General features: G+C 37.3%; 1 protein-coding gene across 3 annotated transcripts in view; it reads right to left on the bottom strand.

Annotated features, from left to right (window-relative positions):
- Positions 1 to 18236, bottom strand: part of Ankib1 (ankyrin repeat and IBR domain containing 1) — a 142102-nt gene that overhangs the window by 77332 nt on the left and 46534 nt on the right. For all 3 annotated transcript variants that reach the window (XM_008822540.2, XM_008822541.3, XM_029558357.1), the window contains exon 3: positions 6305 to 6605. In XM_008822540.2, coding sequence (XP_008820762.1) covers positions 6305 to 6605 — 301 coding nt within the window. The remainder of the gene's footprint in view (positions 1 to 6304; positions 6606 to 18236) is intronic.

The following is an 18236-nucleotide window of genomic DNA, read 5'->3' as shown; positions in this document are numbered from 1 at the left end:
CTTCCCTTTTGGGTGTTTAAGGACATACCTTTGGACCAGATAAACTGATTTGTTTTTACTCTTGAGGTCGTTTGAGGATCTGTTCTTCAGGGGTCCCATGGGCTTGGGAGGAGCCCCTGGCTCCTTTCTTTTACCAGTTCCATCTACGTGAAGATAAGTCAAAGGTCCTGCTCAACCATTGTTGGCTTCTCTTGGAAGCATGGAGGAAATGATTCCTTTTTGAGACAGGGTCTCCCTGTGGCCCCAGCTGGCCCATAACTTGCAATGTGGACCAGGGTGGCTTCCATCTCATAGAGATCCGCCTGCCTCTGCCTCTGTCTCCCCAGTGCTGGGATTAAAGGCTCGAAGTTCATTTCTATTCCAAAGCCAAAAGAAAAACTCTGAGGTATGAAGAAAAGAGTATATTATTTATTATATTAAGTTCTTGCCAGTTTTATCTACTACCGAAGCTTTATTTTTCTGTGCTGGGCATTCATACAGAGACTTTTTAAAGTCCTCTTTGTGCATAAAGTATATGAACCTGTTGCATATTGATAATGTAAGCTTTTAAGATATGGAGTTACCTGTTTCTTTTCCCAATTCTTTTATATTACATCAAAGTCTATCACAAATTGGGTCTATGGGCCAAATCTGGCCTGCTACCTTTTCAATACAGAACTACAAATGGATATTTATAGTTCTTAAATGCTTCAGATAATCAAAAGAATATTTCATGACACATAAAAGTTGTAAGAGGATCAGTTGGCAATTTCCATAAATAATGATTTATCTGAACACTGTTATTTATGCTTTGTTTATATATTATTTAGAGCCACTTTCAGACTACATTGGCAGAGTGGCCTGATATATTTACTGTCTAGGCTTTTGAAGGTCAAAAAATCAATAGCTCCTGAATAATTCTCTGGTATATTAAAACATCAGAGTTAGAAGATTATTATAGTTTTTCCTTAATATATGTCACATAAGCATTTCTATATTTTTACATGTATTTGTTTATATGGTGTGTGTGTGTGTGTGTGTGTGTGTGTGTGTGTGTGTGTGTAAGACAGTGCACATGTGGAAGTCAGAGGACAACTTTCGAGTCAGTTATCTTATTCCACTATGTGGATCCTGGGGATTGAATGCATGTCATTATGCTGGGAGGCAAAGAGGCCTTACTGGCAGAGCCATCTCAACTGTCCACATTTCTAATTCTTTTTCTTTTTTAAAATATCTTATTATTTTTATTTTATGTGTATGCATGTATTGACTGCATGTAGATAAGTGCACCCGTGTCGTGCAGTGCCCACGGAGGCATGTAGGTAAGTGCACCCGTGTCGTGCAGTGCCCATGGAGGACAGAAGAGACTGTCGTATGCCCTGGAACTGGAGTTATGGACAGTTGTTAGCTATCATATGGGTGCTGGGATTTGAATCGGGTCTTCTGCAAAAACAGTTAGCTTTCTTAACTGCTGTGCTATCTCTCCAGCTGCACACATTTCTAATTCTTAAACTATTTAAATCTACTTCTCTTTGTATAACTATTACCTCAAAAATAACTTTAATTAGTATTTGTGAAATTTCAGATTTCCTTGCTTAAGAAAGTTTGGAAAAACACAAAGATGGAGAGTCAAAGCATTTGGTATTCAAGTAGTCAAACAGAAAAAAAAAGGAAGAGCTGACCAGGCATGGTGCATTTCCCTATAATTACCAAATTATAGTTCAAAGTCATCCTTAGCTAAATGTGGAGTCCAGCCTGGGCTACATGTAAGCCTGTCTCAAACAACAGAAGAATGAGCTGACTAGAAGAGACAATGAAGAATTCTACTTTGCTAATGAGTGGTATTAGCTTGATGCAATGAGGGGAGAAGAAAGTGGAGGAGAGATGAGGAATGAGAACTAATGAGTATTAATAGTCTAAGGCAATTTGGGGTATCAAAATGTGTTTTGCCAAAAATGGTAGCATCAAGATACCCAAGAGGAGAAACTATTGACTAGAGAGGAGACTGAGTCATTTTGAAAATGCTGGTTTGGGAGAGTGTTCCAATGTCCTATGAGGAAGTCAATCTAACAGCAATAAAACATGAGACACTTCAGAGAAGTCAGGCAAGGCATCAGCAAAAGAAACTCAATGTAATTCTGTACAGAGTCAGTAATGACTTGACACCCGAAGGGTCCAAAAAAATTCTATGATAAAGTGGTTTAATTTTATGCTGTGCAAAGTGTGCATGCTTGAGTGTATGTATGTATGTATGTGTGTGTGTGTGTGTGTGTGTGTGTGTGTGTGCACGCGCGCGTGTGTGCTTGTTAGGGAACACAACGTAGGGAGGAGGAGTAGTACTAACATAAACATTTCATTTCTTTGGTTCAAAGAGCCAGAGGAAACTGTTCAATTATCAAATGCTCATAAGAAACTGTCAAATGGAACTTTTAAAAATTCTATTCTTGTTACTTTTCTTTTCTTTCTTTTTTTTTTTTTTTTTTTTGGTCTTTTTGAGACAGCTGTAGTCCCAGCTGGCCTGGAACTATGTAGACCAGGCTGGTCTCAAGCTCAGAAATCCACCTGCCTCTGCCTCCTGAGTGCTGGGATTAAAGGCGTGTGCCACTGAACCTAGCTTTCTAAATTCTATTCTTAAACATGTTGTGGTTTGAATGTGAACTGTCGCCCAGAGGCTCATGTGTTTGAACAGTTGGTTTCTGGCTAGTAATGCTGTTCTGAAAAGTTAAGGAACTTTGAGGAGGTGGAGGTTTGAAGGAAGAAGTGGGTCACTAAGCTTTAAATTCTTCTGTTTTGAAGGAATAGAGATAGTTTATTAAGAAAGAAAAAGCACTACCAAGGATGATGGGAGTGGCTGAGCAAGTTGGGGAAAGGCCTACATTCAAAAGTTGCTTTGAGATTTTAAAGCCTGGTCCTGTCTGCTCTCTGTTTCCAATCCTGCCAAGACAGAAAGGGATGAGAAGTTACAGCTGTGCCCTCCTGCCTTAGCTGGAGTCACTCACACTACCATGCTTTACAGGCTGTGATGAACTGGCAAACAACTTCAAATTTCCATTCCTTAAGTTGGTTTTGTCAAGTATTTTGTCACAGCAACAAGAAAAGTAACTAATACACATATAAAGAAATGAAACAAATTTAACTAGTAAAGAAATATTTTCTATGAATATGAATCCTTAAAAGTTAAAAAACTGGTTGGATTAACCATGGGGGGTATCTCTTGAAAATTAAAAACTATATATAGAAAATGGGATATATTTTCCTGCAATTACAGGTTAATTGAACATGAGAACTAAAGGGGGTCTTTTGAGATAATTTGGAGATAATTTATTTCAACTACCCAAGAGGAAATTATCACAGGTTAAGTGACTCACACAATGTCCCACAGGCAATAAGAGGACCAATACTAGACATAATGCTCTTCCTATCACAAGATGGTCTAGTCTGATGAAAAATTAACATGTTTGGTGACATTTATTCAACTTATACCTTTGCATCGTGCTTGGTACCAATTGGGCATTATGAAAATAAAAAATTACATAAATGTTACTTATCACTATTATTCTTATGCAAGAAACGAAAAATAATGATGTAGAGAAGTTTTAAAACACTTAAATTACCCATGAAAGTAAATTTTATAAGAGGAAATCTAAGTTTTTCTTATTTAAATTACTATGATAATACATGACGATACATGAAAGCTAATAGTCTAGGAATTTCAGTTGTATAATGGGATATATAATACAATGTGATTACTTTAAGCATTTAACTCCAGAGAAAAGCTAATATATGCTTCCCTAGGAAGCATTTCTGATTTAATTAACAGTAAGCATGACCAGTCATTAAGGGCTTAAGGCTGGGCAAGAGTACAGTTAAGACATTAGAGATAAAGTTTAGATGGGTAAATAATATGCTGAAATTTGTCAAAAAATGCTAGAAAAAATGTAAGGCTTTCATAAGGCTCCATTTGGAATGTTTTATATCAAATGAAAGAGTTTTTCTCAATGTAGAAAAATGAAAGCAGTCATCAAACAGTGTGGGTTATATGAAGAGATACTCGGACAGATCACAAGCACTGAAAACACACAAGTATGTACATAAGTATCAAGGCAATCATCAGGGTTTCCAGATTCTACAGAATAAATGTACTACAAATTCCCTTGGTGAACAAGAACAAAAATATTGTGGCAAAAACACCACTCAAAGGCAGGAGAAATGCCTCAGCGGTTAACAGCACTGGCTGCTCTTGCAGAGGACCCAGGTTTGATTCTCAGCATCCACATGGCGGCTAACAGCCATCCATAACTCCAGTTCCAGGGGAGCCAATGCTCTCTTCTGACCATCATGGGCATTGTACAACATGGGTGCACTTACATACGTGTAGGCAATACACCCATATATATAAAATAAAAATTTAAAAAAAATAGCCTCACTGCTGAGACAGCCAACTGGCAAAGCTGATGCCAGGAAGAAAAAAAAAATCACTCAATTCTTTGAACAATTTAATTAAGTACAACACTGTAAATATATTTCAAAATCAACAACTACTCAAGCATTGCTTACAGAGAAATTTTTGGAAGCAAAATATTAAAACAGCAATTTTTAAAAAATTTTAAAAAAAAGGTGTTTTCTACCCTAATCCATTTGAGAAGTATGCGGTAGTCCCACATATAACAGTGAGTCACTACAACAGAGATTCTCTTCTTCGAGATAAGCATTGAACAATATTCATAAAACTTTGTGCAAAAAGCTTCAGAAATTCTGCTATTGGTATACTTCTCCCTCAAATTCTACAACTTTTTATTAGACTGAGTCAATGTTAGAAAGCACTGCTTGAAAAACAGATTCAAGTTAATGATCATCACACACTAACTAGTGGGCAAAGGTGACACAAACACATGAAATAAAAGGACAAAGTTTAACAAGTAACACACATTGTAATAGAAGACAAGACAATAAGAATTCAAGTGAAAAGAACTGATTTTCAGATATACTACAAAATTAGTGACTGTAATCTTTAAAAATTATTCACAGTTTTGGTATGTTCATTAACTTAGAAGCATAACATTAAAGTTACATTAAATATTAAATATATTTTTATTAGGATTATTACTTTTGCAATAAAGGTATACAATTTTTGAAAATCAAAAGACTCAAAATGTCCCAATTTTTAATGCATTCCACTCATACTTATAAATACCTATACCAAAGAAATTTTATGAAATAAGGATAGATATGACTGTTGGTAGTTGAGAAACATCTATAGTGTTGACTGTTCAGTAGTGATGACACTATATAGGCTTCCAATGTCTTAGTTAAGTAATCCAAAGTTGGGCTGGAGAGATGGCTCAGTGGTTATGACCACTTGCTGCTCTTGCAGAGGACCAGCGTTCAGTTTCCAGCACCCATATGTCAGCTAACAAACAGCAGTAACTTCAGTTCCAGGGGATCTGATGCCCTTGTCTGAACTCCTTGGGCATTGCTCAACACGGATGCATTTACATATATGTAGGTAATATACTCATACACATAAAATAAATAAAAATAATAAATGAAAAAAAATTTTTGGTCTTTTTGAGACAGAGTCTCCCTGTAGCCCCAGCTGTCCTGGAACTCACTATGTAGACCAGGATGGCTTTGAACTCACAGAGATCCGCCTGCCTCTGCCTCCTTGAGCGCTGGGATTAAAGGCGTGTGCCACCATGCCCAGCAATAAAATATTTTTAAAAAATAAATTTAAGGTTACATGAGTGATTTTTATCTAGACTTGCCAGATGCTTTAATAATATATATAACAGATATTTATATATCAAACATCAAAAACTCAAATGAAGTATATTATGTACTCAGAAGTATTTTTATCATAGTTTCAACAGAAAAAATACATTTTAAATGAAAAATATTTTTGAAAGGAGTACAACAAATGCACTCATTAATATTTATCTATTGCTCAGTGAGATCAATTAAAGATAATATATCTATAGGTCCTACTTGTCAAGATCTTCCCATATCCAACATGTACACATTTTATAAGTTGCTATGAAAATTCATTTTAAAAAAAGACAGAAACTATTACTTTTGTTATGACAGTACTTAGTTGATCAGTCTCTTATGAGATGTTAGCAATTTTTTAAAACTGTGCTTGATTCCATTTTATTCCTAAGGCTAACTTTAACTTCATTTTTAAAGGGCTTTAATTTTTTAGAATAAATAAATTCTTTAAAATGGCTAGTTCAAACACTGTTAAGACAAGCAAAGCAAAGACTAACACAAATTATCAAGACACAAATTTTCTAGTGCTGTATAAATACTAAGAAGAAATGAAGTTTACCTCTACACAGGCTTTCATCCCTGAGGCAGCAGCATAGTGAAGGGGTGTGTTTTTTTTGTTATCAACAGCATCAATAGCTGCTCTCTCATATTCACCCTGGTCAAGTTTTGCTCCTTTCCATCTTAAGATCATTTGCAGACAATCTGCTCTTCTGAAATCATCTTCCACAGGGCGAGCTAAGCGAGGATGAAGGGTTCCTTCAGATATCATAATTTGAGGTCCCATACACAACAAATGCATAGATGTTTCATTGTGCACATTCCGTTTATTTGGATTTCCATCTCTACCAAAAAGAAAAGTCCTAAAATGGAAAGGAAGGATGAAAATGACTTTTTCCTACCTTAAGATACAAAGAAGAAAAAACATTTAAAAGTAAGTTCTACTTCAAAGCTAAAAATTCAATTTCTATTGAAGTGTATGGTTCACAATAGGTTGAATGACTAATAGTAAGAAAAATGAACCTTAATGTCTATATAATATATGTGAATAAATGAGAGCAAAGGAGAAAAGAGAAATGAAAAGAAAGAAAACAAAAGGGAAAGGGAAAGAAAGGAAGGCAAGAGAAAAGGACGGATGGAGGATGTTAAGGGCAAAAGGGTAATTTAAAGATTAATATGTCAACTACAGAAGTATCTTAGAGTACATTAAGATTAAGCCTTCTATCCTAGTATTTTGCCTTTTCTTTATTAATCTGTCCAATATATCTTGGATATATATTTACTTAGAATGATGACCAAAGAGAAAACTGCAGGTAATAAATAAGTCTGAGACTAAAATTTAAACCTAGGAAACTTTGTCTACCTAAAGATCATGGCCTAGTCTTTGAAAAAATAAGGCATAAATTTAAACAGCATGTTAGTATGCTTGACTTGCTATAAGAAAAATATCCGCTGGACGGCTTGTAAATAACTAACATGTATTTCTCACAGTTTTGGACAATGAAGTTCAAGATCAAGGTACTAGTAGATTTGGTGACTGATGAAAGTTATTCTTTAGAGAGGCTTTCCTGTTGTAGTTGCACATGACAGGAGAAACTTTCTGGGGTATCTTTTGTAAGGACGTTTGCATGAGGGCTCAAGTTTCATGACTTCTCAAAGGCCCCATTTCCTGTTAACACCACCTTGGATAGGATGATTTTAAACATATGAATTTGGAAGGGACATAAATAGTCAGACCTATCACACAGTACAATGCTTTCTAGGGAGAATTCAGTTGCATTATTTCTAAAAGATCAGGATCCACTTTCATGATAGCAACCTTTATCAAAGACTGGTCTAAGTAAACTGCTTTTACTACCAAACTCAGATATAAGAGTTGAAAGCAGCTCCTAAAATATTCATGAACTAGGGTCACAAGAGTAATATTTGAGTCAATTCAGTGTCTATAACAGGATATTGGAAATAGGTTAGAAAATACTACTATAATACAGCCAGTGTATAAATATAGTACTGAATGGATACACGAGTTCCACATCTAAAGATCAATGCCTGCATTTTAATGTGGAGTTTTGTGATCATTAGGATTCCTATGTATCTAATCCAGAACAGGAAAGGAAAGGGAAGAAAGCTAGATCTTAAACCTTAGCTACATTTGGATTGTTTTTAAAACAGAGTGGCTTGAAACACGATTCCCACGGGGGGGGGGGGGGGGGGGAACAGCCAGGCACTGTGGCACACACCTTTAATCCCATCAGAGGCAGATGGATCTCTATGAGATGAAGGCCAGCCTGATCTACATATCAAGTTCCTGGCTAGCTGTGACTACTGGGAGACCCTGTCAAACCAAACCAAACCAAACCAAACCACATCATACCACACCCACACCACACCACTACACCAAACCAAAAAAACAAAACCAAAAACCTGACCATAAAGTAATTAGTGTAGACAATTCAATTTGAAGAAAAAAGCTGAGTAAGAAGTCTAATCTAATCAGAAGGTCTTAGAAAACTGTTTTAAAAACTCTAGTTCTCTCTAGCTCTTACCATACAATACTCAAGGCTCAGATACACAGTCCTTCAAAACTACTCAGCTAAGCTTTTAGTACCTGAATATGAGAAGTTTCTTGAAAGAAGACATGAGTCTCTGGAGCAGAAAAGATAAACTCCACTACTTACTTATAATAGTATTTTAAAAATGTTTTTTATATATTTTTTGCATTTTTTTTAACTTTTACAAAAACTTTGAGAATTTCATACATGTATATAAGGTGTTTTGATCCAATCCATGCCCACTCCTTCCCCTCCAACATTCCCCCCTCTGAAGAGGTAACCCTAAAATCTTTTAAGGATTAGATACAAGCTCCCAAATACTTTTGACATTTTTGGCCTTTGGAACAGAGTATGTTGCTAACAGGCCCAAGGACATTTTGACTTTTAGCCAAGAAACTGGCTACATTTTTTTTTTTTTTGTTTACCCTAACTGCCTAGCCAATTCCTACCTCCTATTCTTATCACGCCATCCTCTGAAGGAGTTACCAAAATTGCCAATAGGGAATAGGGATGCAGACCGCTCTGGCTTCTTCCATGCTGAACAGAGACGCAGGGTGCTCTTCCCAGACAACTAGTCCAGCCTTGGAAGACAAAAGAAAAATGAGGAAGAACCCAATAGAGGGATGTTTTTGGAAGCCCTTGTTAAGAAACTCCACTGGACTCTCATATGAACATTTGAAAATTGCCCTGTTCTGACTTTTTTCTAGTTCCCTGTCTAGAACTTGTAATGCTAATTATTCTTGCCTTTACTTCTTCACATCTCCTATTCATGATTCAAGGACTTTCTTTTCCCTCTTAGAGACCAGAGTTATATTTTAATTTCTTTTAGCATTTTTATTGAATTTTTGGAAAGACTGTAAAAAATTTTATATCTTATTATTATTTTACATGTATAAGTATATTCCCTGCATGCATATAAGTGCCCCCATGTTGTGCAATACCCACAGAAGTCAGAAGAGGGTGTTGGATCCCCTGGAACTGGAGTTACAGATGATTCTTAGCCTCCATGTGGGTGCTGGAAAATGAACCTGGGTCTTCTGCAAGATCAGCCAGTACTCTTAACTGCTGAGCCATCTCTCCAGCGCCTGCTTATAATAATCTTACCAATTCTTCAAATCCCAATTTTCCCATGGTCACAATGCAATAAAACAGATCAGATGTCACCCTGCATGCACTGGGCACTGTCTATATATAAATATGCTGGGCAGAATGCTGCTACCCCAAAGACATACATTGTATAATCCCTGGCACCATTAAGTACTGATCTTACATAGTAAAAAGGTAAGTTCCAGAGGTGATTAAGAATTTTGAGATGAGGAAATTATCCTGGATTATTCCTTAGAGACAAACTGGAAAATGCTATGCTGCTGGCTTTAAAGGTGGAAGGACCATAAACCAAGAAATATATTCGAAAAAGGCAAAGGAAGAGATTTTAACCTAGAGCTTCCAAAAGGAAAGCAGTCTTGACAACATTTAGATTTCCATCCAGTGGAACCATTCTGACTTTCAGAACTGCAGTAGTTTCCAAGCAGAAACTAATTGTTACGGATTAAATATGAAGTGTACCACAAAAGGCTCCTGTGTTCAAGGACTGGTCGTCATCTGATGGACCCAATCACTGGCAAGTGATTCAATTATGAGGGCTCTGAAATAATCAATGATTAATCGATTGACAGATTCATAATTTGATGATATATTCATAATTTGATATTATTGGGAGGTGACAGGAGGCGGGGCCTAACTAGAGGAAGTAGGGCACTGACGATGTGCCTTTAAGGGTCTCTCTCCCTCTCCTGTAGTCCCACCTCTATCTGTCTGTCTGTCTGTCTCTCTGGACTCCCCCCTTCACTTTCCCAGCTGCCAGGAGATGAGCATCTTCTTTACTCCATCACATCCTCTCCAGTATGACGATGTTCTGCTTTACCTCAGGCTCACAGAAATGGACCCAGCCAACCATGGGCTGAAATCTTTGAAACCATGCGCTAAAATAAATCTTTATTCCTTTTATGTTGATTCTCTGATACTTTTTACAGAGACAAAAACTAATATATAAATATAGCAAGAACCTTAGGCACACACCTTTAATCCCAGCACTTGGGAGGCAAAAGCAGGTGATCTTTGTGAGTTCGAGTCTAGCCTGGTATACACAGCGTTCCAGTCCAGCCGGGGCTACAGGGAGACTCCGACTCAAAAATACCAAAACAAAACAAAACAAAAATCTGGGAGGGTCTACAGTAAGATTTGTATAAAGACTTCCTCTTGCACAGTGAGGAGAGGAGGTGGGAAACCTATCCTCTTATACAGGCAAATCATTGTAGGGGGGTGGTCCCTGTGTTTTTACAATTTGGGGCATGTCTCCATGATCTCATACTTCACACACTCCTTACCCTCCTTTGAAGGTAAGGAAGTATCTCGTGGAAGGCAAATCTCTCTGGAGTTCTCAATCCCTGTTCTGCCATAACACATTTCTGGAGCTCATAGTTTAGCCTAGGTCCTACAGTTTGATGAAATTTGCTCTAATTTTCTCTACAGCTGTACCAGTCTTTAAGGTTTTCCAGTGCCTAAAATAACATCCAGTTCATGCTCTGGTAGGTTCCCAGGAACTGACCTAGCTCACCTAAGCAAACAACCCTAAAATGGCTCCTGAAGTCTCTTTACACTAGGTTCCACTCACCAGACGATCTGACCAACTCTCTTTTCTTTGCCCTCATGTAGCATACTAATTGTTTAATTTACTTCATTCCACCATAGTTATTTTCTTACATTTTTGTTCCATTTTCCACTTAGTTTACAGGCTTCTAAGACTTGGCCAATGTCCTGGTTTATCTTGAATTTCTAGTACACCATCAGACATATGGCAAATTCATGCTATAATCTGCAGGGGAGGTAGAGGGATCAAAGATACACTTGGCCTGTATGGGTACCTTTGTGTGTGCATCTGGAGGCCAAAGGTGTCTTCCTCTATTGATTGTCTTATTATTTGAGACACAGTCTCTCACTGAACCTGGAATTCATGGTCTCAGCTAGACAAGCTGATCAAACAAAGTCCCAAGATCCACCTATCTCTACCCTTCTAGAGCTGGTGTTAAGACATGTACTGTCACACTTGGCTTTTATGTGGGTGCTGAGGATCTCAAGTCAAGTCCTCGTGGACTGCAGAAGCAGGCACTTTAGCCACTGAGTCATCTCCCTAGTCACATGCTATTTCTGATGGACAAACTAGTCCATATTAAAATTTCAAAATTTGTATCAGTAACATGGGATTTGAGATCTTTCAAGTCAACAGTATAAACTCTGGTGAAGAATATGGCATCTAGTAAAACAAGACTGCTAGGCTCTAATCATAGTTAATCACTTTCAAGCTATGTGACTCTAGGCAAGTTATATATAGCAAGTCTTAATAAATAGTGTATGATGCATATCATTTGATTGACTAAACCCATTCCTGGAATTGTATTTTAAAAGAAATACCTTAAAAGAACAAAAATATATAGAAAATCTGAGATTCAACGTAGTGTTAATTTGAACAGCAAAATTTGGAAATTGCTTAACTGTCAAGCAAATAAACAAATGGGATAGAAATCATGATATATGTACCCAACAGAAAATTAAAGTTATTTAAAGAATATTCACTAGAGATGATCTGTATGAAATACATAAAAAGTCAATTAAAAATTTTAAAAAATTCACTAGTGCTAACATTTAATTAGAAATATAAGGAAATACTTCTGCTTCCATTGACAATCCTCTGAACATATGGATTGAAAGCTAGAAGAGAGGGGCTGGAGAGATGGCTCAGTGGTTAAGAAAACTGACTGTTCTTGCAGAAGACCCGGGTTTGAATCCCAGCACCCACATGGCAGGTAATAACTGTCCGTAACTCCAGTTCCAGGGGATCCGACAGTCTCTTCTGTCCTCCATGGACATTGTATGACACGAGCATTTACATGCAGGCACAACACTCATGCACATAAAATAAAAATAATAAATAAAATAGTTTTTTAAAAAAACCTAGAAGAGAATATGGAAGAATTCTAGCAATTGTCTAAGGGAGGCAGGAACATGGTTAATTTTGTTTGTTTATACAGTCATAATATCATTTAATAGTTTGAAATATATTTTCTTTCTAGCAAAAGCTGATAATAAAATTACCAACTATATTTCCTTACATTTACAATGATTACAGATTGTAATGAATAACAAAAAGCAAAATCATACTCTAAAAATATTTTCAAAATTATTACTTCTTTTACAAAGTATTTTGATTAATAAAATGTTCATTTTTAAAAATTTTAATTTGGAAAGAAATTATTAAAATTATATTCTATTTTACTACACTTATTTACACTTTCCTAACCCCATTCCTAATATATTATCTATTCTTTTAGTTTGTTCAGAAGAGAAAGTTTTCATCATTATGGAATTTAATGAACATTGAAAGCATGCCAATTTATGTGTAGGTTTCAGATGGAGTCCTACGTTAACCAAGTCAGTAGTTATTAAACGTTTCCTATTACTTGCACATGAGGTCATTTCCATAATACGACTAGTGGATGATTAGCAGGAAGGTGCCTAGGGTAAAACAAAACAAAATAAACAGAACTAGTCCTTTCCTTTAACCTTCATAACTGATCTAGGAGCCATGTACTTTTCTTGATGATTTTACTGTTAATTCCCAATCACGCAGTTTATCCATTCATTCTCCATTTCTGTATAACCTTATTCTTATCACTATGTTCAATTTTCACTTTCATGTATCAGTAGGTATTTCCTAAGAGCCAAATCCCTTAAAAAAATTTTTGTGGGCTGGAGAGATGGCTCAGCGGTTAAGAGCACTGACTGCTCTTGCAGAGGACCCGGGTTTGATTCCCAGCACCCACATGGCAGCTACGAACCATCCTTTACTCCAGTTCCAGGGGAATCTGAAGCCCTCTTCTGACCTCCATGGCATTGCATGACACAGGTGCACTAATATACATGCAGGTAATACACTCATACACATAAAATAAAAATAACAAAATATTTAAAAAAATTTTTGCATGTGTTATTGTTATATGCTTGTGCACACTTACAGGTAGGTGGGTACATATGTGTGTGGAGGCCAAAGGTCAATGTTGAGCCTGTTCTATGGTCTCCACCTTTCATCACAGCCCAAGGCTGTGATCAAACTCCCAGGATTTGCTTGTCTCTGTCTCCAGTACTAGGGTTCTAGGTGTGCACCGCCACACCTGGCTTTTATGTGGATGCTGGTAACCCAAACTCGGGTTCTCATACTTCTGCAGTAGGCACTTGACTAAGCCATCTCTGTACTTTAATTTCTTATAGTTTCCCTTCTCAAATATTTTGAGATCATGCCAAAATCAACTGAGTCTCCTCCAAAAATTTTTTCCACTACAGCCTCAATTTCTTGCAATAATCCTACTTTTCTTGTCAATACTGTGTATTTATACCTCTAGTTCCTTTTTTAAAAATTTGTTTTTATTAAATTTTCTTGTATTTCATACAGAATATCTCAAACAATTTGAATCATTTTTATAGCCCCATCCCCACCAGCACCCTCCCACAGCCCCCATTGGAACCCATACACTCTGCCCTGGGTGTTAAGGCCCACTGTTGTCAAGTCAGTGTCCCTAGATGTTCCTCAGAGCAAGTCTACCCACTTGCAATCTAGTCAGATCCCTCTCATCTATCTATCTGAACACCCATCATTTTTTCTTTTTTTTTTTTTTAACAGCAAAGGGTGGGGGGTTATTTACAGAGGAATGGGTGCCCACACCTCTAGTTTCTTTCAAATCTCTTTTGTACAGTAAATTTAGGGCACTCATTACTTGCCAAGTACTATTCTAGAAGTTAGGCATATGGTATAGAAAACAGAGTGAGTTCTTGCTCTTACAGGTTTGCATGCAAGTGGGGGTGTGGTGGGGGGCAGTGGGAGTGATGGTGGGAGAAGACACCTACACTTCAATTCATTTAAAATAACTTAGCAACTCCTAAAACGCAAATAACTGAAAACCAGAAGCTGAGGTAGGCATGGCTTGAATCCTAGCAATCAGGAGGCCAGGTCAGGAAGATTGAGAAATCAAGTCCATTTTAGACTACATAGGTAAACCCTGTCTCAAAAACCAATAGCTGAGAAGTTAGGGTTGTTCGTGCTTAGAAAATAAGAGCAAAAGGTAATTTCTGATTCTTGTATAGTATGCTAAATGCTTTAATAAAGAAATAATGAGCCAAGCTCTTCAAACAACTTAAGAAACAAAAAATATTTGAGAACTAGAGGCTGAACTAAAAATAGTTAAGCATAAGATAAATGATCAAATCATAGAAGTAATAGCAACTGGCAACTAAGAGAGAACATGCAATCACCTTTCTGAATGTTTTAAAATACTTAACAGAATAACAATCAACCAATAGGCACAGATACGTTCTTGTATAGAAAAACTAAGAATACTGACTAGACAAACATCTTCGACTTTTTGGTCATAAAATCCCTTAGTAACTTTGATTTATGTGAGCTATTTACTAATTTAAAAACTAATAAAAATTTTTTTTTAAAAAAAACTAAGTGCATGAGTTAAAGAAAATTGTTAGCTGCCATGTAGATACAGGGAACCCGACCCAGGTCCTCTGCAAGAGCAGTCAGTGCTCTTAACCACTGAGCCATCTCTCCAGTCCCTTAAATAAAATTTTAATCCATTCAGAATTTTGAAAAAATCACATACCAATGTAAAAAAAATCAATTCACTGAGTTATAGAGGCCCTCTAAATGTTGCTATTTTCCATTATATAATAAAATTACATTGGTTTTTATCACTCCCAATCTTATCAAAAGAATTGTGAAATTGTCAAGTTGAAGACAGAACTTTTTCAAAAAATTAATAAAAATTATTATTTTTAAGTGTACAAACATATTGCCTGCATATATGTAAGTGAATCCCTGTTGTGCAATGCCTGCAGAGGTCAGATTCAATTACTTTTAAAGAAAATTTCCACAAAGGACCCTTGCTCCAATTCATCTTTCAAGTTAATGGCTGTGCTCAAGTCAAGGAAATGTCTTATTGCAGTGGGTAGTAGTCAATGAAGAAAACTGTAACTGGCTATATTACCCTCTGCAAGACCTGGGGAACATGGCAGAAGAGAGGGCAGAAAGAATGCAAGGGCCAGAGGATGGGGAGATATGCAGCAAAAATATGTCTTCTGGACATAACATAGTGGTTACACTCATGACTTTACCACAGCTGTGTTTATTGGAACAAGACTTGCACAATAATCAGCCTGTCAACATTTCATCAGGGATGGGGGAGGAGCTCGTGAGGACCCACCCCTCTCTAAGGGCCTATTGGCTGTTAATGGCTGCTGGAATTGGAGGTGTCTTTTTCTTCAGTGGTGTATGTAGACACTGATAAACTGCCCATGTTTAGTAACAACTCCTACCCATGCTCTCATGCAAAACTCAGTTTATCACACATAAAAAGAGAAGACATGAAAGGGGCTAGGGAGATAGTTCAGCAGCTAAGAGCACTCCTTGCACTTACAGAGGACCCAGATTCAGTTCTCAGCATCCACATGGCGGCTAACAACTGTAACTCCAGTTCCAGGGGATCTGATGCCCTTTTCTGGTCTCAGAGGGCACTGCATGCATGTGGTACACTTGTATACACGCAGGCAAAACATACTTAACATAAAATTAAAAAAAAAAAAAAAGACACAAGGGGCTGGAGAGATGGCTCAGCAGTTAAGAACACTGGCTGTTCTTACAGAAAACCTGGGTTCGAATCCCAGCACCCACATGGCAGCTAACAACTGTCCATAACTCCAGTTCCAGGGAATCTGATAGCCTCCTCTGTCCTCCATAAGCATTGAATGACATGGGTGCACTTACCTATGCGCAGGCAATACATGCATACACATAAAAATTAAAAATAAAATTAAAAAATAGAAGACATGAAAGTAGAAAGGGGACTTGTTCGGAAGAAGAGTTTTAGTAGGAGGAGAGGAATGAGAGAAGGGAATGGTAGGTATGGGTGTGAAAAAGATGAGAATTCATTATATACATGTATTAATGTTAAACTGGCAAATAATTTTTAAAAATTTAAAATAATAAAATATTAAGAGGAAAAAAGAGAAGAAAATGTCAGTATAGTATCTAAGACTGAATAGCCACAATTTTGTTATTAGTTGTAAAACAAAGAGTTGTATAGAGTAGTAAAAATATGTGTAATGGTGGCGCACACCTTTAATACCAGCACTTGGGAGGCAGAGGTAGGCGGATCTTTGTGAGTTCGAGGCCGGCCCGGTCTACATAGTGAGTTCCAGGACAGCAGGGGGCTACAAGGAGACCCTGTCTCAAAAAGGGCAAAAAAAAAAAAAAAAAAAGGGAACCCAATGAAAGGGGTTAATTAAAATGAAGTTTTAATGCTTCATGGAAAAAAAAAAAAAGGTTGGGTTTTTTGAGCCAGGCTCTCCCTATAGTCCCATCTGGCCTGGTACTCACTATGTAGACCAGACTGGCCAAAATCTCAGAGATCCATCAGCCTCTGCTTCCTAAGTGCTGGGGTTAAAGGTGTGTACTACCAATCAGCATATGAAACATATTTTTTAGGTAAAACTGTTTTTATTTTCTTTAGCTGCAAGTACCTAACAAGGATAATGCAATGATAACTAGAAAAGTTTGCCACTGCCTTGATTCATTTAAAAACACCAACAACTGGACTAGGTGGTTCATGCCTATAATTCCAACACTCAGAAGGCAAAAGTTCAAAGCCAGCTTGGCCTGCACAGTGAGTATCTATCTCAAAAACAAAACAAAAAATAGGCAACTGCTTACAGATGCTCACTGTGAATCCTGCCCACTTTTCTGAGTTCTAACTCAAAAAGCATTATTTTTTCTTTTCTCTCTCTTCAGATACTGGCCAAAATCCTGATTATGCTTGCCCTGATACTCTGGGCCTTTTCTCTCTCTAAAGACCTGTGTTTCATCTGATCCTCTGGCCCTCGCCATGCTCTGGTTCAAAGACTTATCCCTAGCTCAAAAGCATGGCTTTCTTCCTCTGCATACCCTGTTGGTTTCTTTTTTTTTTTTTTGGTCTTTTTGAGACAGGGTTTCTCTGTAACCCCAGCTGTCCTGGAAATCACTACGTAGACTAGACTGGCCTTGAACTCACAGAGATCCACCAGCAAACTCTAATAAAATGGAACTTGAGTATCAGTCAATAAATAAACAGGTAAGTAAAGTGTCAGCAGTTCTAACCTAACATTTACTCTTTCTGTCTTATCTCTGCAGTTGCCAAAATACTGAAAAAGGCAAATCACATCTTAGTATTATAAAAAGATTTAGCCTTACGTACCCTTTCAAAGAGGCTAAGGATCTAGCACATATTTTAAGAATCACCAGACTAAATTATTTTCTTCTTATATGAACAAGTAATAATTCAGAGTGACAGGCCTGGGAAGACAGTTCAGCTAGTAAAGTGTTTGCATCAGAAGCCTGAGGACCTGAGTTCATTCCCCACAACCTAGGTAAACACATCAGGTATCACAGTGTGTTTGCAGGCCATGGTGGCATATGCTTGTAATACCAGAGCTGGGGTGGTGAAACAAGAACTGATGGTGTTCCTGAGGGGCACGTGCATGCGTACACATACATGCACACACACACACACACACACACACACACACACACACACACACACACACATACACACACGCGTACGTGCACGTGTGCACGCCCCTACACACACTTTTTTAAAAAAGAGTGACAGCATTTCTCTTTTCTTTTTCTGAGCTGGTGTCTCCCTATGTTGCAAATTGGACTAGAACACATGGACTCAAGCGATGTTCCTGCTTTCAACTCCCAAGCAACTGGGACCACAGGCATGCACTATGCATAATCACTGTAAATGACTATATAATGTTTCCTGATTTACAAAGTAAGGTATATATATA

The sequence above is a fragment of the Nannospalax galili genome, unplaced genomic scaffold (assembly GCF_000622305.1).
Source record: "Nannospalax galili isolate Female #2095 unplaced genomic scaffold, S.galili_v1.0 scaffold85, whole genome shotgun sequence".
Taxonomy (NCBI): Eukaryota; Metazoa; Chordata; class Mammalia; order Rodentia; family Spalacidae; genus Nannospalax; species Nannospalax galili.
The sequence above is the reverse complement of the archived record's forward strand: the minus strand, read 5'-3'. Positions and strand labels throughout refer to the sequence as shown.